At 34.0% G+C, this 25429-nt stretch overlaps 3 protein-coding genes across 3 annotated transcripts in view; 1 reads left to right on the plus strand and 2 right to left on the minus strand.

The window, feature by feature from the left end:
- Positions 1-25429, minus strand: part of LOC129786050 (putative fatty acyl-CoA reductase CG5065) — an 824046-nt gene that overhangs the window by 380345 nt on the left and 418272 nt on the right. The window lies entirely within an intron of this gene.
- LOC129785987 (relaxin receptor 2) overlaps positions 4537-25429 on the minus strand; it is a 91079-nt gene continuing 70186 nt past the window's right edge. The window contains exon 19 of the mRNA XM_055820728.1: positions 4537-4797. Within this exon, the coding sequence (XP_055676703.1) occupies positions 4741-4797 (57 nt within the window). The 3' untranslated portion in view covers positions 4537-4740. The remainder of the gene's footprint in view (positions 4798-25429) is intronic.
- Positions 23745-25429, plus strand: part of LOC129786036 (uncharacterized) — a 37153-nt gene continuing 35468 nt past the window's right edge. Inside the window, exon 1 of the mRNA XM_055820825.1 lies at positions 23745-24628. The gene's annotated coding sequence lies outside the window, so the exon portion shown is untranslated. The remainder of the gene's footprint in view (positions 24629-25429) is intronic.

Raw genomic sequence — 25429 nt, forward strand, 5'->3', positions numbered from 1 at the left:
CATTTAAACGAAGTAGTGGTAAATATTGCAGACAGATTAGCTATATATTTAATGAGAATTGTTTTTTCTCGGGCAGATGGCCGATCAAATGACTGATTTTGGCATACATATACACATATAATTCCCGCTTAGATTGAAGAAAATCCGCAAGTGATTGATGGGGCATAGAATGGTGGAGCGAAACAGAGAGATTATACATACTTGAGGATTTTGGTGAAGGAAATTGGACACAGCTCCATGAGCTTATGATCGATTAATGAGAAACCTCTCAAGCTGCCCATTCTCACGAGAAAAAGAAATCTTTTCGCACAAGATAGATTCAGTAAACTAATAGAAAAATTGAAATTGAGAAAATGATGGGAATGAACAAAAAAAGAGTTCACAGCAGCTTCGTCAAATTTCCTCGTCATTGCAATCGGATATTCAATTCACCATAGATATATAACTTTTATATACACATGAGCACATTCATCCTATTTGGATTTGATTTCTATCTAGAGGGAGGTATTGAAGAAAAATCTCCCTCAAACAAACTGATGCTTGTGCTGAAAATGAAAAAGCAACACAAATGGTTTTTCCATGATTATTTGTCGAACTTTTCCAATTGTCCATCAGGAGTGTGATTTTGTTCATACCAACCCACTGGCACCTGCTGCATACACCCCATGGTGAGGCGTACACAATCTGCGAAAATGCAGGTAACAACATCCGGCACATATGCCAATGGTAGACGCTGTATAGAGTTTCAAATTGCATCCCACCCGCACCACATACTTTTCGTTTTCATCAACTAAAGCTTTTCCTACATACATACACCCAAACTTGAGCTGCCAACGTTTATCACTTCATGATTTCGTTTCTCACAGAACTTCCATCCTATTTCTCATCCTTAAAAACTCACTCACTTTATCGAAAATTGTATTTGAAACTCAAAGAACTTTTGGGATTCTCAAATTTCGCTCCCACAATTTTCACAATGCTCTCATGTGATGTGATTGTAGAGGATTGTCAAAAGAAAATGCATTGAATTTTTGAAAAAAAATTTTAAACGGTCAGGTGGAAAAAAAGTCAATTAAAACGATCTAATTGAATTTATTATTAAACGTTTCTTTATACTTTAGCTGTAGTTTTATGAATTATAATAATCAATCGTATTTGTACAATCGGATTAAATTATTTTTAATCATTTATTAATTATTTTATTATTCATTTAGAACAAAAACATTTTTTATAACTTTAATTATCGGGAGATTGATACACATTTATCCTTTAAATCATCCACAAGTTATAATATACCACCAGCCCTTCACTGTAAAAGAACCATAATGATTACATCATAGAGGGCAGGAAGGCAATACATAAATAATTCTGTGCCACAAAAAGAGATAGAAATTGCAGACAAAAAAAAGTCGAGGAAAAAAGCTCATTCGTATATATCTTGTATGAGCTTAAATTCCTATTAGTGTGTAAGAGAGAGACTTGAAGCTTCTTTAAGTTATCATTTTTCTTTGAGCTTTTTGTGGGAATACTTGTCGAAATCTTTATAAAGAAAACCATACTGAAACTTTTATGTGAGAAAATAACTCACTCATCACTTCTTTAGTGTGCTTTTTATGAACTTTTATTCGCACGTGGTTAAGAAAATGCCATTCTTCACATCATAATAAGTCAAATAGTTTCACAAAAAATCTATCATAAAGAAAAGTATTCTTTAAGAAAATTCTTTAATTTTTTGAGCTTTGAGCTTTTTTTAGGTACATTTGCGAAAGCTTCATAAATTTTTAATTGCTGATGAGCACTAATATTTGTCTAATTATTACCTTCATCGTTTAGAATGTGGACATCACACGTGCTATTCTGGAAAATAGCTTTTAGATATTAGTATGTAAATGTTCCTACAGTGATGTCTCGCAGTAATAGATCCTTCAATTTTCTTTTTTGAAAACTTTCTTTAGCCGAGATTAAGACTTTCTTTTTTATTTAAATAAAATTATAAGTAATTCCTCTTAGACCTCTATATATAGAGACAGCCTACATATCAATTGAACTTATCAACTAAATCTAACAATAGAAGGATGCTCCTACCAGGCAGGACTGTGTTGAAAATTTCAATGGTAATTTAGGTACCGTCCTGGGAGCAGCAGCTTTTGTGATAATATGTAGGTAAAGTAATAATAATTCTCACAACAGACCCCATTCTCCGTGACACAATCAGTGCATTTGGGAAGTATTTGAGAGGCTAATGGAGCTCCAAAGCAAGGAGGGGTTGACAATGAGGTATAAAAGGCTCATTGGCAACATATTGCCGCACATATTCACAATCTCCCACCCCCCATGGAGATGCTATCGAGGAGATTAGGCCATGATCTTGTCCTACCATTAAAAAATAATTTCCACATTAAAGGCACTTTCATGCGCTATTCAGGTGCAAATTCCTACCTTTCCCACCATTGAAACTCACCCACATGGCAAGATCTATGCTGTGTGGGAATTCTACCATACGGTCTCTTTCCAGAGTGTTTGGGTGATGTTGGTGTACAAAAAGGAATTGAGGAGGTGCAAATAGTACACAGAAGCTGTGCACCAGCTTCACAAAGGGGCCGAGATGAGAAAAAGCGATGGCAAAGGAGATGGCAAACATGACTTTTTCGACACCCAATTCGAGTGGTTTACTCAAGAGCACCCGCATTTCTTTTTCGTCCACCAAATTCAACTTCCCAGTAAAACTCACATTTATCTTGAATGAGCCACAGGACATTGTGTATGGTGGTGTATTATATTTTTGGGGCGAAGAAATAACCGGGAAACGTATAAAAACAACTTGAATGAAAGTTTCAAGAAGCGAAACTCCTCTTGGCGTCGTAAAAAGGGATAAAGTGATAAGAATCACGACACTTCTTGTCCTTCCTTCCAATTGTACACTTGTGTTTTACAAGGCATTGAGATTTATTGATTATGAAAGAACATTTTAGCGGCATTTTGCGTCAATTTCTTTTTTTTTCAAAGGCCCACATATTTCCTTTTAAAATATTTGATTAAAAAAAATGTTTTCATTCCTCTGTTTTCATTTTCTTTATAGAATTTATTAACTTTAATTACCCTCTTTGTGCAAATAAAGCAATTATATAAATGGTTTAATTAATATCCTTGATAAAATTTACAAAAAAAAGATAATTAAAAATTGACTGTAAAATAATTCATATACTTATATGGACAATAGAGTAATTACATATAGCTACATATGTACATACATACATATCGACGCTCTCGAAGATTATGAACCATACTCCTGTGTTAAAAGATAGGAATATGGTGATAGCTTCGGTGGCAGCGGCTTAAAAAAAATCCAAGTTTCGACGGCGGCACCTTGGAAAATTGGCTTGGCGGCGGCTCAAGCGGCTTGAAAATTCGACAACTTGGGTCTCTTAAAATAAAGAATGAGATAATAAAGAAAGTTTTGCCTATAATTTCTACACCCTTGGTCTGATCGCGATGAAATTTGGTACAGAGACTACTGATACCAGGCGGTTTTCACCAACGATATTCATTTTCCCCCAGAGCCCCCCTTCGTAGCGCCCCCATATAATTTTCATGCTTTTTTGTCTACTTTTTGAATTTGGCGCCATTTTTGGCACATTTCGTTGAAGAGAAAATGAAACGGTGCACATCACTGATACTGTCTCCCTCACACTGAAAGAAAGTGTCTTTGCTTACAAATCGATGAGTTCTTAGGGGATAAAGGGGCAATTCTGACTGTTTTGCAACTCGTATTATGCGTTCTTTTCAGAATTCTTATTACTTACAAAAAATTTTAACTATCATACATCATCAATTAATCCCTTATATCATATCAATTACCTAATGAAAAATTCATTTAGATTTTCACTTTATTGATCTTTACAAATCGTCATGTTCTCTGTTCTCCCCAATTTTTCAAACTGAATGTAACGGAAATTTCATCGATTTGTAGGTCTTTATTCCATTTAAATGTGTTTTAAAAGTTTTCCTGCATTTCGCGCGAAATAACTGATTTTCCAGCAGAAAATGCATTTCTGCTTTGTTCAAGAGATGTCTGATGATACGAATCACATTCTATGTGCACGAGCTATGTACACTTCTTAAAAGATTTCACATAATCCACCCGGAAAACACGTGTAAGTACTCTGAATTTTTTACCTGAGTTCCGCGGATTGCGAAGCTGCCGGCGAATGAATTTTTTGCCAATTTTATTATTAAAAGTTTTATGATCAAATTCATTAAATTACCGGAAAGCTAAATTTAATGTTTCCTGCAACGACAGCTCACAACCCTATTAGTTTATGTATTAAAAAATATATAAACAAATCTTTTTAAAACTAATTCAAATAATGGAAAAAATTATATGATTTTAGAACAATTTTCCTTCTGAATTACACCACAAAATAGAAAGAATTAAGATTAAAGGCACAAAATATAGTTAACAAAATCAACTCTTGGCGCACAAAAGGTTAAATTGGAATAGGTCCCTCATCATCAGTGCGTCATAAAAAAACAATGTTCTGCTTTTTTACAAATTTATTGAACAAGCACATCAAAATCAATACAAAACCTTCATTTAATAAATTCAAATTTTCAGCTCAATTATAATCCCCTAACACCAAAATATCGCAATAGTCGACAATTCAACTATAACCATTCGTTGATATTTCCAATTCCTTTTTAATGCTAATATTTATGATTTAAATTTCTTATGAGGCGGAATTAGACGAGCGTGCCTTTCTTGTTGCCGCACGTCGACGTCATTGTACTCTGGGTGTTCTGCAAGATACAAAAGAAGAAAATATTGAGTTAAAATAAAATAATATGGTACAGGAGAATGCGCCGAAAGTTGCAAAGTGATGAAGAAAGCTAATTGGCTAGTCAAGTGGTACATTTAAGTATGCATTTCCACGAGAATTATCTAAGGTGAGTTATTGCAATATATTGTGAGGAGGTGCAGTCATATGTGACGACTTTACTTGGCACACACAATGTTGCAAAAAAAATCAATCAATTTTGTGTGCATGAAAACGTCCACTTTGAACCTTTTGCATTTCGCTAATCAAACAGCGATTTGACCGAGGAAATTAATTTTCAACAATTGCCAACTAAAAGTTATTTCAACATTTTATGTTCTTCTCGCGGGTTTGATGTTGCAGAAAGTGATTATTTTGCGGTGCGGCGAGTTGCATCAATGATCCATGTTAGATAAAATCCCCACAAGAAAAATCTCTATTATGTGACATCTCTCTCTCATGACAATTTCACTGTGATGCTAAATATGTTAGTTTTTGAAAAATGTCTGCAATTTATCATTAATTTCATAACTATTTTTTTTTTAAATATTTAATGTTTTGATGTGTTGACACCAAAATTAGTTGGTATACCACAATCGTGGCATACCAAGTATTGTAATCGTCGGAAAAACCGACCACCTCAGATCGGGCTCAAACTTGGTATGAGCACGTTTTAGACATCCCACATTACGAAAATGCTGGTGGAAAATTTTTGATCCGGCCGGCCGGCCTGCCGGCCGGTGCGCCCAACTTTACCTTATAGCTCAAGAACGGTAAGAGATAGAGACTTCGGGTTTGAAGTTTTCTATAGAAATGTGGGTGTAAATTTTCATTTTTTCGCATTTTCAAAATCCAAGATGGCCGCCGTCCGCCATTTTGAAACACCGTCAACCAGTTCCCTTGTAGCTAGAGGTCTGAAATTTTAGTATGTTGTAGGGCTTAGTGAGACGTTTTCATCAACAAATCATACTTGAAAATCGGTCAAGCCGTTTAGCAAATATGGCGGTCTAAAGCAAAAAGTGTTTTTTCGATATAACTCGAGAACGGCTTGACCGATTTTGACCATCTTGGTATCAAATGAAAGGTATTGAGAAGCCCTACAACTATCTGGAACATTTCAAGTTCCAAAAATGACCACAAGAGGCGCTAAAATCAAAAACAAAAATTGCCTAACTTTAAGGGGCAATATCTTCGAATCCCAATCATAGATTTCCTTGAATTTTTGATATGTTGTAGCGGGACTAATAATCTTGCATCAGTCCGAAAATGAAGAAATTCTATGTCGCCGTTTAGAAGATATGACCATTTAAAAAATTCTTGAATTTGAAAAGTTCTAAGAGCCATATCTCTTGAACCGCTTGTCCGATTTGACTCAATTTGGTATCAAATTAAAGGTTTTGCAATTATCTACAACTTTCTAGAGCATCAGAAACCTCTAGAACCATTCCTTCAGGACGAAAAATACGAAAAACTTTTTGTGAAACAAAAATCCTCCATTTTGTGTTCTAGAGGTGACCTTGAAAATCATTGAAATTTATGTCAATTTATAGCCTATTTTAATACCTTTCCAAAACTAGTCAAGAAATTTCTGTAGGTCTAATAGAACTTCAGATATGTGCATGTTTATCTTTCATATTGATGAATTTCATAAAAAAAAATCAACTTTGCCTACTTATTCTACTCACAAATTAAATTACAACGCATAGACTGACCCATCCGCGTTGTGGTATACCAACTTTAATAACTGGACGCGTTATGATTGACTTTCTTCTTTGACCCCTGTTTTGACCTCCGAATGATTTTTTTTAATAAGTCTTTTAAACAAATTAAAAATTGAGAAGTTTTAGAAATTTTCTTTTATTTCATTTTAAATAAATATAACGACTTCCAACAGATTTAAAATTAAACATTTTTTTGACATTTTAAGGACTTAATTCCTTCTTCATCAGGTTAGTAAAATTGCAGGAAAAAGTAGAAAACTTTATCATAAATTTTAGGAAAATCAACGTATGCAAGGCAGAAAACATATGAGTCTTACAGAGCGAATCAACAATAAGTGAAAATTTAAATAATATTTTATTTAATACTCTTACAAACTAGTGCATGAGATACAAAGCCACTACTTTTAATTTTAAATAACATTTCAAGGCAAAAAGCCTACAAAAAGCTATTATTTAAGGCAAGTTGACCCAAAAGTCTCTTCAATAATTAAATCTTTTCCAACTGCTTAGAATCCCCTTTTAGTTTCCATTTAATTGTGATTACGAAAGAATTAAACAATAAATAACAAAACATTGGAAACAAATAATAAAAGAAACATTTCATCAATTCGTGAAGACTAATGGCAACAATGTTATATACCGGGAAACTCTATAAGAATGAATATATTAGGAGTCTGCAAGAGAGCCTCGGTAGACATAAAGTGATGGATGATAAGGTCATGATCTTTTGGGGTGACGTTCACCATTTTCTGAAATGCATCCACAGCGGCGAACGGTGCTATGCGAATGCAATGCCTTTAATGGTGCCTTCGTGTTCCCTGGTCACGACAGCGGTACATATATATTGTACATTTGGGAATTGACGATATCTAAATTGTCCAATTTTCATTATGATTTCCACCAAAGTTGCAACAGGTTGGCACAATCGCCATGGCCGCGAGGAATCGCCGTTGGAATGCACCGTGGTCTTTTGGGATGTGCCAGAAAATATAATCTTTGGTGGTGCATGCAAAAATGAACCACTGAAGCGTGTCATGTGCAAAGAAATCGATGATTCTCTCGCGGAGATTCCTGTCGCACCCAGAAATTGCAACCGCGCCGACCCACAACCGCAAATTGCAAAAGTCACCAATTCATAAATTTCATTCTTACTGTCAACGGATTCTGGGATTGGTTTGTTATGTTCATCGTCAGGGCTCTTTTACTTAATAACCGTGCATGCCATCGTCGTCTGTGCAACCATCACCAGCAATTACATACATTCGAAAGGTAACACCACAAAAATTTCAAATTCAATAAAAGTGAATTCTATTGATGAGATAGGAATTAATCCGAATTAATACTCTGTTGCAATGCCGGGGTGAAAAAAGGCCCGCCAAAGGGGTTTATTCATTTTTAGGTTCTCTCTGGAAAAATTATTAAATTAGACCATTAAAAGAGACATTTTAGTGCAAAACGAAAGGCATACATTATGAAGTTTTGCAGTTAATTCATTAAAAAGAAAGAAATGAATAAATATTGGAATTATTCCTTTGATTGGAAATTTTTGTAAACGGTAAGTTTAATTAAAATGACAGGTAATTCTGTAAAGAGGGAGGTAAATATGGTCATATGGTTGGTAGTTTTAATAAATTAATACAAAAATTATATATGAAACGTCGGTAATGAGCTGTATTCTGGAGCCAACAATTTTCTTACTTCAATCTTCAAGGTAAAAAAAATCATAATTAACTTCAAGAAAAATAAAAAGAATTTTTTCCAATTTCATATAGAGCCCAAATCAAATCCAGAATAAATCTTTACCGAATTTTCCATATTTTCCAAGTTAAAGAAAAACTCGCTTAGATTTTTGACTTTCTCAAGATTTTTTCTTTGAATTTTTCCAATAAAGCATTGAGAACATTAAACTGAATAATGTCCTTTTCTAAACCCTTTAGAGCACCGATACCAATTCGTTTGAACATAGATTTCCCATTTTCTTCATTTCATAATTCCAAATAGGTAATAAAAGATATGACGAAAAGTGAAGAAGTATGTTGTGGATTATCAAGAGTGAATTGAATCACAGACCGTGAGCATTCAATCTCATGTCATAAAAAAAGTTTCTCAGGTTGATTCAATGCAAATGCAGTGGTGGTACAATATAGAATTAAAATCAAATTTGTATGCAGAAGAGCACCATATTTGCACATAGAATTACTTTCAATTCTGCGACCGCAGAGAATTTCTGCACTCAAATTGAATTAATCCTTGACTCCAAAATAATATTTTTTTGGTCTGCGTCAAATAATAAGGTTTGCTCTCGTGTAATTGCTACCGCCGCTGCGAAATATCTGGATACCCATTGAGGACGGTAGATGTGTAAGAAGGTAACATTTGAATGGGTGTTCGATTCTGTGAGGAGAGAACACACACTAAATGCCACTTATCGTGACCTAATCAAGAATTCATCTGACATGCGACCAACAGTTTAATTTTCAGCCAAATTTTGCTGCCCAACTTGGTTGTTTTTTTCTTCTTCTTCTCCTTCATTTAAAGTTCCCTCCCATGTGTATGCTTTTGCAAAGCATATAATGAAAATGCCGTGAACATGGAGCACTATTAAAATTTCATTGACGGACTTTATATGCAAGAATTACTTCAATTCAGCACTGCATCTCCCGAAGCACAATTGCATGCACTGTGTGATGAAATGAAAATCAATAAATTAACCATGACATGGACAATTGACAAAATTATGGCAATTTTTTTGTTATTCATTGAGGAGCAGCCCCATTGAAATTGCAGTGAAATTGAAAGAGAAATTTTAACAAAACATTTTGTTATGCTGGCTTTTTTTTCCTGATGAAAAGGTGAATACACTATGCCAAATTGAGAGCATCAAAGCGGCAAATTTGCCAATACTGTCGCCTTGGAAATTCCTCAGCTGGCTGGCCCCTTTGTGGGCTCTATGGTAAATTAAGCCGATTTTCGGAATATCAAGAAAAAAAAATTATGTTATTGACTCCCGTATACAAGTCAAAAGTCTCACAATTTATTGATACTATTTCGGTTTTTATTTTTCTCTTCTTTTTCCGCCTCAAAATATTTTTGCCAAACAACACAATATGGAAGATGTTGGTAAAACGAATGATTCGTTATACAACGAGACAAAAGGAATATTCGCCCTGTGTGATCTTCCCATCGTATTGGCATGAGACCATCTTCGAGTGAACCCAATCGGTGTGTCTTGAAAACACAGTTATGTACAAAGAATTGTGACGCATTTCAATGTATTTTAGGTGAATCATAAATAAACATTTTTGCAAAAAGGAGAACTTTTTTTTTTAATGTGCAATAAAGCTGTCTCAAAGTTTTCTGGGTTGTTCTGAAAACACCTTTAGCTGAGTCACAGAGCTGCAAGAATAATTCTCATAAAAATTATTCATAATAAAGCTCAATTAGTACCGAAAGCTTTGAAAAATTACTGATTTTTATAGATCTAAAAAATAATAATCTTGTAGTCTTAATGAAGCTAGAAGATAAATAGAAAATCATTCGAAACGTCGCTGATTGCAATAATCGTCATGTTTTCCAATTGCTTTTCCAAGGATTGTTTTAACAATTCTAATTAATTCTAGTTAATGACAATTCTAGTACAAAGCTCACTGAAACCGTTTAATCGATGAACTAAACTCCAAAATCGTACAATTCTTTGAGTCAATTTTATGGTTTAAACTTGAAACCGTTTTTAAGCAAAACTGGAAAAGGAAATAACCGATTTTCATGAAAACTCTTTTTTCAAACAGATCTTCAAAGCTTTAATCAGGGCCTTAAAATTTAAAGATCAATCCGAGACAAAAGCTGGGGAGAAATTCGTTTTTTTTTAATTTCCGGAATGATATATTTTACGACGATCACCGTATTTGAAAGAATTGTAATCCTATCGCGCAAGTTATTTCCCTAACTGATCTGTATATAGACTTCTGTGGGATATTTTATTGGGATGCTTCACCATAAATCATGCCATAAAAGATGATCGTGTCTGTGGAAAAATGCAGAATAAATTGACAGTGAAATTTATACAAAAAAAAGTATCGAGGAACCAGACATTTACATCATGTCGCAATTCTTCTTTCCGTCCATTCAGTTAACATAAAAATTTTTATAGCTCCTGCCAGTCACATTTTCAACTCTCGCTCTCTTCAATGGGATGATCCTTCAGGGCATCGTCCGGAGTACGTGATATATGTGTATCGTTTAAGCGGGCAATTTGCATATTTGACGGAACGTTGAGGCCCAAGATGAAGATCACAAAAAAAACACGGGAGTCATTATTGAGAAAATAATTATGGTTTTATCTGTGAGAAAATAAATGATGATAATTTATTTTGGAAAGTATCTATACGTACAAACGTATACAAATTACTAGCCTTTCCAATTAACTCCTAAATTTCTTTCACACTTTTTTCTTCACTCTTCAAATCTGGCCTCTTTTACACTAAAAAGTTCTTTTTCTAAGCCGACAAAATTTTTTTAAGGTGCCATTTAAACATTTAGCTCAATGATCATCAATCGGCTTTTTGGGTGAAGAGGAAAAAACTCATTGAAATTTATGGTTGATCTCTCAATGCGTGTGGTGGAGATCACTCGACAATCGTCAGCATTCATCCAAGCACTATTTCTTGGAGAATTCAAATGAGCCAATGTTGGCGTGTCGAATGTGAGCCGTTAGCGCTCCAATGAGGAGAATCAGTATTGTGGATCATTTGAGCTTCTTTCCAAACTCATTTCGCGATAACCATACGCCTTTGCCGACGCTATATATGTTATGACATGAGAAAACCATACGAATGAGTGTCAGTGGTGATTGAATAAATTATTATGCTCATTCTTCCTCCATGTGATCTTTTTTCCGGCTCTTCAGCTACTGTACCACTGCTGACGTAACACCGCGGTGGAGCTTTTCTCATTTTTAGCGGAGGATTGCGCCAAAAATTGTCTACATTCTTGAACATTCAAAATTAATTTGATGTGGCAGCGCATTATTCAATCGATAATAGCGATATTTTGTGTACGAATGGTCCAAAAGTTTCCCTCCTCGCGATTGCCAATTGCTTGGAGGCCTCCAACAAATTGCATTAGATTTGATCCCAAATTTTGCCACATACACCGCGCAATTTATGTCTGAAATAATTGTAAATTGATTTCTCAAGAAATTTACAATAAAATTGTCTTGCTCCCTGGCTTTGGGACGGTTGATTGCGGACTTGTGAAAGCACCAAGGCATGCCAATTGAACTCTAACAACGTTCATTTATGACATTTTATGTGCAATTAGTTGGGAAATGTATAATATACATAAAGAAAGGAAACTGTAGCTTTTTTCCGCGTCCAAATGACTGCAAGATGCTCTCTATTCGGCGCATTCCTTAATCCTACAGCAATCACCATCTTCCAAGACATGGTCCAAGATATACACACACACTGCGAGGAAAAAAATACACCCAAGATTGTACAGCTTAAGCATGAAAGACAACTGAATGGAAGCACCCATTGAGATTTATCTCAGCACTACCGTTATGATTTTTAATGCGTTTTACGAGGCCTTACCTGTAATTCATTATGATAATTTATTTATATGTTTTCAAATTCTCTCTCGACAGTTTTATGTCCAATTCGCATTTCACTGCGACTTTTAATGGTCGCTTTATTGAATAAACTCAAAGAGATCGCTTTTATATGTTGCGTTTGTGATTCATAAATATTGAATCTTTTCATTAGGATCTGTTGCTTTTATTTAAATTCACAAATAAAATGTGAAGAAAACAATCTTTTGCCAAAAGAATTTTATTTTGATTTTTTTTTCTCTGAAGGTACTGTTGCAATAATATTTACGAGTTTGGAGACTATCATAAACCCAAATAACGTGAAATTATCGTAAAGTGATCGCTGAAATTCTTTACCAAATCTGGGAATTGGAATTTTAAATATAGCACATTCTTTTAATTGCGATATACATATTTAGTTCTTGAAAGAAATGAATATTTAAAAAGAAAACAATAATTTTTCTATTCTTGTGTTGGTTTTGTGCTGATCAAGCTTTTTTTTGAATAAGTTTTACTTCAGAGAATTTTTCAAATAAAGAATATCCTGATTGGATCTTTTAAGAAGAAGAAAAGCCTAAAATAGTCAAAAAATTAAATTAATTTCTGTTTAAATATTTCCCCTGAGTGCATAGAAATATAATTTACATACGAAGAGAAAATTGTATGAAGCAACCATCTTGATATCTCCCTCCTTGTCTAACGCTATGCAACCTTGAATCACGCCAAGTTATTAGCAATTTGATAGAAAACGAGATCAGTTTGGAATCGCGTCTCGGAGAAAAGAAGTGATCCGGTAAAACCCGTTGGAGAGTCTCATGTGCATAAACATACACACATAGTAGAAAAATCATATCTATGCACTCATCGTGATATATATTTATGCTTCCATGTGTTGGCCATTCTGCGTGTTTGTCCGCCGCAAAAGATTTCTGCATTTTGATTTTGAATCAATTTGTTAGGCTTGTTAACAATTTAGTATAATTGACGGTGGCGTTTTTTTGCTCTCTCGCGCTATGTACCCATGCAAGTGGGTCAATCCATTCATCATTGTTCGGTTTTCGAGTATATGTATACACCTATTTTTTTTTTTTCAAAAGACAAAATTAATAATGAAAACCGCGCACACAAATCAATCACCCTCGCTAAGATGCCAAAAAGGTAATCCCACACTCGATGAGGAGATTTTTCGAGATGGGAAAGGTCTCAAAATCTAATTAGGGCTCTCAAATTTACAAATTAGTTATACCCGTAGTCTCAAAAGGAAGGATTCTTTTGATCAATCCCGTATTAGGTACAATAATGGATTTAATGTTGTTTTTTCTTGCTTCTTCTGCAACACACAATACATGACGAATCTATCAAATTCATCGATGATGGGATCTTGGTGGAATGACACAATATCGTCATGATTGCAAATAAACGCGATGTGGACATCACAATAGATTAGAGAAGCTTTTTATTGTCATTAACAAATATTCACGTGAGGTTGTTTTTCATTAAAAATCAACGAAGATTGTTGCCTGAAACATCCAACTAAAGAATACACAAATAGCACACGATCTATGCTGTATGATTGGTCATATGATAAAATATCCGGGAATTTAACGGCCTTGACGTCGTCGTCGTGAGATCATCTCATCATTATGTGAAGATTTTTTCCCCTTAATTTTTCCTATAAAATGAAGAAAAAAACGCGACTGTTTGCAATAGCATAAGGTAGAAACCCCAAGTAATTATAATTTATATATATCTTCTTGTGAAGCCAGACATCCAACAAGCTATGTTTGTAATGGCTATTTAATTTTATTGTTGAAGTTTGATGGTAAGAAATCAGCAAAAAAATTGCTGTTTGCAATAAACATTCAGAAAAAACTCCGATGATTTACTACCTGATGTAATCAAACTCTAGGTCACGACGTAGTGTTTCAGCACAGGAGAAGTCTCTTGTCAAAAGGTTTCATCCTCGAATTTTTTTTCTACTTTTACCTCTAACAAATGATTTTTTTCTGATTACTTTTCAATGAGCAATTTATATTATTAAAAGCAATTAAAGGTCATTTTGACAGAGATTAGTGTTTTCAACTACTACCTACAATTTTATCATTTTATGGAATTTTGAGTGATTTTTCTGGTGAATTGTGTGAGATAATTCATTATAAAAGTCATCAGCACATGCAATGACATGGGGTATTGACTCAAGTAATAATGAAGAATCTTGTGGCTTTTTTTTTGCAACATTTGAATTATAGCCTCTGAGACATTCTTCTTAACTGTACAAGTTATGGCCTCATGTCAATTCCAAGTCTGAGAGACAGAAACATATAATATTGCAATGTTCTTAATTCGACTCAAAAAGAGCACAATTGGAAGCATTTGTTAGTTGCCGGTCAAAGCTATTAATTTTTGTCAACAATGAATTGGATTTAATTGATGTTTTTTGCAACATAAAACTTGTGAAAATTTGGGAAAGGATGGATCGTCTTATGTAAGGAATGGGCAAAGTAAGTTTGAGAATTTTAAATAATTTCTTTGAAAACAAAAATTTATTTTTAAAAGTGAAAATAATAAATTCTAATCAATATTTGGCCATTTAACAAGAATTTTAGCAATTTTTTTTCTTTGACTTGTAAATAACTTTTGATAGCCCCCAAGTTTCCAAATTATTTGACCGTTCCCTACTACATATATTAAGGTTCCAGCCTTAGTTTTTATTTAAGTAATTCTTGGCATTTGTAAATAGAAAACTACTGGAAAACTACTAGGAATTAATATGGACAAATTGACCAAGTTTCCCACACACTTTCTCATGAAAAATTATCAAAAAATTATGCTACTTACATTAAAAATAATGTTTTATTAAAAGCCACACCTATAAGCATAACGATACATCTAAAAGAAATTAATAATGTAATTTAAAGGTAATTTGAACTCATATTCGCGATAATCAACGACATGATTTCAGGTGTGAAGTGCAAATGATACCTATTCAAATCTCATCTCCTGCTTACCGACTTTTTTTTAAGCATATTTTACTCTCATTCTGCAACGTACGATGAAAATATAAATTACATTGTGTAATTGTGCATTTAATAAGTCTGCCAACACCAATAAAAAACTTCCTCTCTATTCTGTGACATATAAAGCTTTTTTGTTGGTCCAACAAAAAAGGTAGAATGGTAATTAAGCGGGAGATGCGGAGGAAGAAAAAAGGAAATGCGTTAGATTTTCTTCTATACAGTGTAACACAGCGCTAGCACCCTCTATAGAGACTATCCGTGAACCGATAAATTACATATCCATCCGCAACGATTCACTAATTGCAGTGTATTTAAATAGAAAATGCATCTAAAAGTCACTTCCATTTCTCTAATCATTCAATTTATATCATGTGGAACTCCGCACGACGAGAGGAAGGTGCGTTTTCTGCAACTAACCCAAATTTAACGCTCCAATTTTCACTTAGCATTTTAAATCTGCAGTATATGTAGTTTTGTTTACCAGCGCGAACACACGGTAGGTACACACATTTTTCATAATTAAGCATTCAACCTCCCCACAGCCTTACACTCCCATTGCAATATATTTCAATTGATTTTTAAACGAGAGAAAAAAAAAGTATTTACATTTCCACCTGAGGATTGTGGAGTGGATCATTCACAGCTAAACATTTCACCATCAACGAGTGGCGCGAGAAAAACGGAAATCCACCGCGTGTTCCGTGATAAGAATCTCATTTCATACATCACCATTTAGTTATTTGTCACACAATGATGGTGCAATTATAATAATAAAATCTCATGGGTTGTATAATAATACGAAAATTAAAGCAGAGCGACGGGGGATTACTCACGTGGAAATGCAAACAAGCTATATACGGCTATCGTCAATGCAAAACACTTCCTGAGAACACCAACCTTTTACACATTTATCAGTGATTTTCTGAGAAAGGAAATTGATAAGAACATCTTATTGCAAAGAATTTGTTGATTGCGGAAATAATCTTGATTCTGAAAAGTTGGTGGACTGAGAATAAGGTAAATATTGGTTGGAAAACATTGGGATTTTCCAGAGAATTCATAATAGAGCATTACCCCAGATTTGTCAATTTTACCATGCTCTTGGCAATTTGACTGTTTGTTGACTCTCAGTGCATAAACATTGCATAAAAGTTTTTATTTTCACAAAAGTGGAATAAATTTGATTAGAGGAACATTATAAGGACTTATTAAACAAATGTTCAGGAATATTAGTTAGGGATTAATTTTTCTTGATAAGATTAAAGATTTAACGAAAATGTCAAAAACTGATGAGCTTTATGAAAGTTTTATAAAGTTTTTGCAAACTCTGGAGCTGATTGTTTTAAAAATCGTTTTTGGAACAAAAATTCTTTCTTTTTCGTTAATCGCAAATTCGTAAATCGATTTAAAAACACCAACTGTCAAAATCTTAAAACTTTTAAGTTGTAAGAAAATAAAAGTTTTTTTTATAGAATCGAATATTCCGTTCTAAAATTGAAAACTCTTTCTAGCAGTTTTATTCCCTAAAAATCTACAAAGAAAATTTTCAACAACTCCATTAAAAAATGAAAAATTTATCTAATAAATATAAAAGAATCTGCGTTGTTGTGATTATCTTAATTTAAAATTTTAACCCTCATAGAAAAATTTAAGGCATAAAATTCATTTCACATTCATTTACAAAACAAATTCACTATAAATCATCACCATAGTTTTATTATTATGTGTGAATTTATAGCATAATTTTCCTCAAATGTAATAACAAACTTGATGATAATATACTAACCTATGCCATTTCTAGAACACGTCAGTCAATTCGTTCGTAATCAATTAAGGTATCGCGGAAAAACTTCACGCTTGTTTATTTTTATATTGATTTAAAATGTTTTTTTTTAGAATCTTATTTAATACTAAAACTGTTGACCAAAACATTATCTAATTAAATTGGGTAATGTTGAAGGAAAAAAAATATAGGCTAAGAAGTTTTATGAAGCGATACTTAAAACCCTGATTGATTGGGTTGGAAAGTGGAGAAAATAACATGAAAAGCCTAACAAAAGTAATTGTGTTATCACTTTTGTTGTTGCAAATGCATTCGTTTCGTACAATAATGCAACAGGAGGAATTGAAATAAAGTAGGTAGATACATGAATATATATCACGTGTATTATATAGAAATGTACACATTACCTAAATGTACTTACTAACAAGAAATATTGGAAATATTAGATGTACAGACGGACAAAAACTTTTTTTTTCCTTTTCAACTATAGTGCCAAACAAACCCCATTGATCATTGAAATTCAAAGCTCGATGTCTAGCAAATATAACTGAAAGCTCATAAAGAGTTTTTTTTTTTCAAAGTAATTTCCTGATGGTCTCTCCCCTAAATTATACCAAAGTGAATGCAACAGTGATATATTGTGAGGTGAAAAGGTTGATTTTTTCACGTGTCAGAGATCAAATTCAATTCCCGCATATTTCTCGATAGTTTTACCTTTTCATTACAAATGAAATTCCTTCAAAGCTATGGCAAAAAGGAAAGTCACAGTACCATTTCACAATATCCTACAATATTAGATGATTTGGTAATGCACACGATGGTCAGAAACATTACCTTCTTTTATTTTTTTTTCGTTCACTCGCAATAAGGGGAAGCGTATGCAAATAGCGAGAAAAAAAGCGAAAAAAGGCGTATCAGACGTTGAGACAAATCTGTCGGGTATAATTTGTATCATTTCACGGTATCTTGCTACCTGAATTATTTTATTATTATGCAAAGAGACGGTTTAATGGGTAATGCACACTTTAGCACATATGGTGGACTGAATAATAGCAAAAAGTCTCTTCCTCTTTGGCAATAAATCGTTGAACAAAAAGAGTGTGATGTACATCGAAAAAATTTATAATCTCGTGCCACTTTGTGAGATTATTTTTATGCAATCGCGCCCTCATCGTCAATAATACAGTCGACACACTTTATAAAATGCAATGAGAGATTCCTATCCGCGACTTACAATTTGTGATGATGTGAAAAAAACGACGAGGAGAACGACAATCGTGCCAAAATTCATTGCACTTCTTCAGTAGACACCATTATGCGATCGAGTATGTAATATCTTGCAATGTAGCAGAGTGTTTTTGTAAGATGTTGGCTATGATATGTCCGTCTATTGGTTGTCATATTTAACCCTTTTCAAGAAAGCTCGAAGGGAACCGAAAGCTCTGTAAGAAAAGTTGAGCTTTCCTCTTTTGGAAACTATTGGTTTAAGAAAACATTTCCTCTCGACGTAAACCGTTAAAAACAGAAAGATGAAAGCTCACGTCAAAGAAAATAAAATGAATTTGATAAAACCTCAAGGAACAAAAGAAGGATCACGATATCAGACTCAGATCGAAGACATTCTAACACCAAATAAATATATAAAAAGAGTTAGATAGAAAAACTAACTCTTTTTACGGCTGTTTCATGCACCTCAACCTGAGTTTATGTGTAATGCATTTCTTTCAGCGTCTCCCTCACTCTTGAGTTGTTTTTTTGTATACAAATGCCACGATGGTGGGCATTTAATTATCCAATTGTTTCACGCTCAAACCATAGATGCGAGGAAAGTCAATGCAGAAAGAAGAGCTCGAAAGAAGGTGGATGAGCAAAAACAAATAGGGAACCTATGTGAGCCCACAGAAGTAGATCACGACGATGAAGACGATCGCACACAGTAGTTTGTATACATATTGCAAAATTGCGCTTCAGTGTGCTCAAGATTGCAACTTGTAATCATGGTCCTCATATGATACCTATGTGCATGTATATAGCATGCCTCCATTCAAAGTACAATTTAATAATTATGCAAATAACACTCCGCTACCACTCCTGACTTCTAAATACCTCTAAATGACGTCCGAGAAAGTCTCTTACTTTTCCTGATCTTCACTTATATATACGCTACCAATCGTGATTGCCACATTTTGCGGTGCATTTCCATATCACGCAGACCACCATACTGAAGCGAGAAAATTACTATAATTTCACAGTGCAGTGCAGAATGTGAGCTATTTGTAAAACATTCAAAATGAAGAAATTATAAGCACAAATCGATTGCTTACAGTGATAGTATTTAGAAGAAAGAATGAATTTCTCACAATGAATGACGCGGCTATTTTGGCAAGGCACATGCAACGAAAGCGAAAATAATGATGATGTCTTGATATGGAATACCATCCACGGGTAAAGTTAAAATTTCAATTAATTCAGTTTCACGCGGAATGTCTTTTTTTGGGGGCTCTCTCATACGCAGTTTACTTTCAGCTTTAGAAGCAGTTTTTTTGTTGAATATTTTTTTTTGGTTGAAAAGATATAATTTATGGGATAGAGAGAAATTCTATTTTTAATTTTGTGAAAAATCTTCTGAAAAAAAAAAGAAAATTAAGTACCTTAGTGAAAAATTAAAAGCTTCTGAAGATCATGTTTTGATGTAAGAGAAAGAAATAAATCTTTGACCAAAATAACAATCGAAAGATCCTTTTAAAATAAAATATTAACAGTTTAACAACGACCAATAATGGTTTTTAGGAAATTAATTTAACATAAATAGTGAAGAAATAGACGCGTCCTAGAAAATCTTCCTCAACCTCCACTCATAGCTCTGGGTGAGAGCATAGTTCTCATCGTCGTCATGCATCACTCAAAGCATTTTTCATATTTCAGCGCGCCCAAGAAGATGATGAAGAAAAAAAAGAGATAATTTTCGACACATTAGCCGATCGTTGGCACATCTATTCAAGACTATATCTGTTAACGGATCTATTCTAATATCTCAAGGAATTTTACTGCGGGTGCTAAAAAGAATTTCGCCGTTGTAATTGATTTACTTAATTGCCATCTTCTCTATTAACGTCTATATAATATTTTTACTACCAACCTCATCAACTATGTCAATTCTGAAACCTTCCACCCAGCTATTATTTCCAAATCACATTTAGGGTAAGGTTATTTGGCATAGTCCAAAATTCCAGTTTATGCTTATTCAAATGAATAAAGAAAATTAAACCATCATGAAGCACGTTCCTGGCAAAAAAAATGTATATATGGATGGAATGCTGTGTAAACAGTCATAAAATTGATTTGGCAAAAAAAAGTTTAGATGTTCTTACATACATATGTATGTATTTAAAAAAGCAAACATTTTTTGTTCTGCTATATACACCACCTCGTTTTTATAGGTGATGTTATAGATAAGGCATTTTTTTCTACATTGCATGACTCCTCATGCAATTTAGAATAATACTAGTAGCAAAATGATATCCGGAAATTTGTGAAATAAAACTGGAAATTCATACTGAAATACCAGCGAAGGTAGTAAATTATTCAATTGAGATCGTTTTTAAGCATTTCAATTTGAAAATAAGAATTTAATTGCTTTCTCATAGAGAAGGTCACCGGCTTTCCCTACATTTATTGCAGAATTTTATTATGATTTTATGCAAGACACAAAAACTCATACATAATAGAACAAAATGAAATTGGAATAAGAACGCGTAATATGATATTTTTGTGAGTGGTTTCGGTGAACAACATAAAATTGTTTTCAACCGCATTCATCGAAGAAAAAAACATCATGATATCATCCAAATGTGTAAGAACAACCGACGATCTCAAAATTCTTTGGAGCTTGAAGAAGATTTTTCCTGAGAAAGGTTTTTGTTTTTTTGTTTTCACTTATCACGTCGTGGAGTTTTTATTACAATTTATTGGTACATTAAGTCCGAAACGCATGACCCTCTCAACTAATCTCTCTCTCTCTGCTTCTTTTGCTAAATATCGTCATTTCTTCTTCATCACAAAATGCGACTGATTAAATGACTCGCGAAATACTCTCCCTCTAAGAATTCCTCAGCATCTTACTTAATATTTTCTTTTATGGCCAGTTTAAATTTGCATATATACAGACAAGTAGTGGCATGGAAATTAAAAGTAAACATATTGTACGGAGTTATGAACAAATTCTATTAAGCGCATTCACTGAAAATAGTGGTACACATAATTTAGTAAATACAACACATCGCCATGAAAATGAAATGAAGCGCATGTTTTTTGCAGAGTTCATATTCATAAGCAAGAATGGGGGTGGCATACAGGAGTACAAAGTTGCAGCAGGAAGAGAAATGTCAACGATTGTTCATCTGTGAATGGGAGTCTTTTGAAACGAGCACTCGAATGAAATTAAGATACTTCAGTCCTGCCAGCTCTTTCATTCATTTACGAGCATTTTCCACTATATAAATGTGCCAAGTACAGAGGAAAGGATATGAGAGACCCATTGCGGAGCTAACAATAGCACTGGAGTTCTCAGAATAACCCAAACGAACGTTAGAAACACAAATTTTCAACACTCGCCTGATGTTTTGCAAATTCACATTTAGACATCTCTCGGCATAATTATTATTTTTTTTTGTCACATCAAGTATTAACCCTCTTCTCGAAGGAAATGTTACTTTTTCCATCAAAGAATGAGGAAATAAATAAAGTCAATATCTATGTATGTAGTAAAAATAATAATTTTTAGGGAGTGTAGTAAATTTAATTCTTCTCCATGAAAGGCATTTGACCTTTATTCCTAATTATCAATTTTATAGAAATCTCTTCTTAAAAACCAACACTCTGACAGAAAATATAAAGTCTTTACAAAGGAGTTTATTGGTTATTGTTGTATGTGAAAATTCCTAATTTATTGTTCCTTCATTAATCTTTTAAAAGAATTTAAAAATAATAAAAAAAACGACAAAGAGAATTTTTATTTTCCTTTATGATTAGCCGGGTAAAGTTGACAAATATTTGCCCAAAAATGTAAACAGTGACGTCACAATTTAATATTTTTTAATCCTTTTTAATGCTCGAAGCGTTTATACTAATATTTCATTGATAGTTTTTGATTAGGAATTATGTTTCATTCAGTTAAAGAGATGGTAATGTCATTACGATCATTACATAAATTTTTAGGAAAATCTTTACCGGCTTTTCCCAGGTAAACCTAAGAGAAAAATCTGATAATCGGTTTTTTATTGTTTTTTTTTATTCTTAACAAAATTAACCGAGTTCAAATTGTTTCTTTGAATGAGAAATTCCTTCATACAACAGTGACGAACTTTTTTTGAATTTTTAGAACATCAGAAAATTGATATTAGTTATTGAAAAGGCAGATTACAATGGTACTATATAATAAACATTATTACCACTTGAACTTGAGAGGCTTACAAGGTACATTATGTTCAATGGAAAAATCGTTTAAATTGATCAGATTTTCCACAAAAATTCCTACAGAAAGAGAAAAATTCGACAGGTAGGTTAGGTAAAGTGTAGATAACATTAAGAAGTGATCCCTTCTGAAACTAAGAAATAATTGCTCTATTCTCCAAAATTTCCATTAAACTAAAATTCGATAGATAAGACAATTTCCATGCAGAGTAAGCTTTTGTGCTTTGTACATAATCTCTACATATGTAATACATGCCGCAGAATTAACAATGATATTGAAATATTGATAACGACACGTAAAATAAAAAGGTATTTATGACCAAATGTCAAATTTATCTGTATTTTTTTATTTCAAGCCATTTCTTTCATAAATTTCTCATTTGACGAAAGGAAGAGCTCAAGAGGTGTTCTATCAATAAAAAACCTTTATCAAAAAAAAATAATCGATAACATGAATCGTGGATCAATACAGCAAAAGTGCAAAATCAAGGGTATGTTATGTACTTATGTATGTATATAGGGTATATAGGTATGTAGAAGGTACATTTGTGGAAAATTGCCTTCATTTTTGCCACATTGCGCGGGTGCATGTGTTAGAAATTGAAATTGAATCTCAACCGGACGTGCAGTCGCGTATGAAACAGAAATGCCATTCATATTCATACCGAAACAGTCAAAAACGTTGGAGGTCAAGCACAGTGGATATTGTGGGGAAGAGATGTGATGAAAAAAATTATGTAATTTCACTCATTGGCATGCATTTCACTTCATTTCACTTTTCCACCAACAAGCAAAAGGGGGGCGGTAAAAGGAAGACGCGGCGACATGGTGTTGTATGTCACTTGAGTTGGAATTAATTGAGACATGAGTTATGATCATTGAGTTGAATGCGGAAATCCATACCAACATTATTAATTATTTGCTATAAGTGCCGCGTCATGGTGCTGTGAATTAATTTGTGGGCTGCGTAGTGTCACACTTGGGAGCCAAATGGTGTTGCCCTCCATGAATTGAAGAAATTTCTCCATCCAACCACCTCTTTGAGACCTTCGGCGTGGATGCGGATTTTTTTCTTCTTCTGCACGTCAGCTCCACTGTGAAAGGATGAAACCAGTTGATTGTTGGTGTGGTGGAGCCCAAAGAAAAAGGTGCCTTACGCGAAGGTACTCCAGCGCCGGGAAGTTTCTCCTCCGCATCTCACCGTTGCTCAGCTCACCTGAAATGCAAGAAGTCTCAACTACACCATCGCCACCACATAGTGACGTGGATGCCGAATGCTAATGTGGCCGTATCGGTTTTCTTAGGCAGTGGACTTGAGCAAGCTCGGTGGCTCGGGTTCGCGATTAAGCTTGGTGAGTTTCACTGCCTCGTAGTCTCTCCCAGTGAGGTTCACAGTCAGTTGCTTGCCGGCGCTCGAATAGAAAGGAGGTTGCCTTTCAGTTTTTCATAACGTTGTGTAGCCTTAGCGTGTGATTACTATTTGTGCTCATTCCCCGTATACCGAATTTTTGCATTCAAGCACTGAGGTATTTTGTTAACCAAATAGCCCCATCAGTGTTTGATTTGGGATATGTGTGTGCAAATGACCCAATGGATAAATACACTTCTTGCACACTGTTTGTCCCTCCGCGTGGTACATAAGTGAAAAGTTTTAAAGAAAAAGAAAAGAGCCACGAAGAATTATCGTTGTTATTTACAAAAGTGTATGGATTTCTTAAGGTACCACGCAAACAGCACGTATTTATGACAATTTTATCGCAGATGGACAATCGATTTATCTGAGTGTATAGTATCATCGCGAGAGTTGTGGAGCATCAACGTGATCTGCCGATGGTCTAAAGTGAAACTTTTGCGTTCATTGAATATCCCAGAGATGTGTTGGTAGGAAAAAAAATCAGTGTTCATAATCATAAATATTAACATTTTGTGTTTGGCTCTTGTGACTAGTTTTCGACTTCTTCTTTCACCTAAAAAGAAAAAGAAAAATAACCACAACTTGTATTCTCCGAGCTCTTCCTGAATCAACACCGACACATACCTACAATACAGCATATGCTAATGCTATATAGAGCCAAATTATGAGTACAATCAATCATGGACTGATTGTGGTGAATATTTAGGTGAAACAAGAAATTACAGTGGAGTCGCATTGCAATTGAAACCATATAGTGAAAGACAGGATATTTTTGACCACTCGATGTACGTACATAAATAGTGCTACAAACTTTCTTGAGGTAAGGAATAAACCGGTTTCACAGATATTCAATTTAGTGTCATTTTGAGGAGATTTTTATGTTGCATTGTTGCATCTGAATGCATTTCACTTCTGTACCTAAAGTTTTCTTTGGTGGAATTTCACTGGGAATTTTTGTCTGCAATGCCACACAAAAATTCCCCATTACAAATTCTAGCGAAGAGCTACTTATAGTAATTTTCACTCTGTCGTAAAGTTAAGGGCTCCTATTTTATGTTCAAGAGAGAGAAACTTTTGCCTCATGGTGTACGCATTTTTGCCTACAAGCATAAATAATTTTTTTATTGGTTTAGTATTTAGGGAGGACTAGGGCTAATAAAGTCAAACTCTAGCCTAGTTTAGGAAAAGCTCTGATATTATATTTTCCAACAAAATAGAGCAAGGTTAGTAAAGTAGTCTTAGGAAAGCCTATTGGGAGAAAAACTTATAAAAATGTTTTATTTGATAGTCTGATTTTATTAACTCTGGATTCCTATATATAACTATTTTTAAAAGCTTTAAAAACTTAAATTAAAAATTACTACAAAAATGCATAAAAAGTAAAATTGCAGAGAAATTGTTTTTAACATAGATTGTTTAACTAATTGACTAAAATATCGATTCTTTGTTTTCATTTTTTTTTACTTTTCCTGTATAAAAAATATTCTTAAGGCTCCAACAGATGGACGAGAAATTCGTGGCCCATCGTCGCTTCGGATTGGCCGAAAAACGTTCTCGTACGGTGCGGTGAGAGTGTGTGAGCTATCTCTCGCTTCTGATTGGCCGAAAACCTCGCCGCACC

This window comes from Lutzomyia longipalpis, chromosome 1 (assembly GCF_024334085.1).
Source record: "Lutzomyia longipalpis isolate SR_M1_2022 chromosome 1, ASM2433408v1".
NCBI lineage: Eukaryota > Metazoa > Arthropoda > Insecta > Diptera > Psychodidae > Lutzomyia > Lutzomyia longipalpis.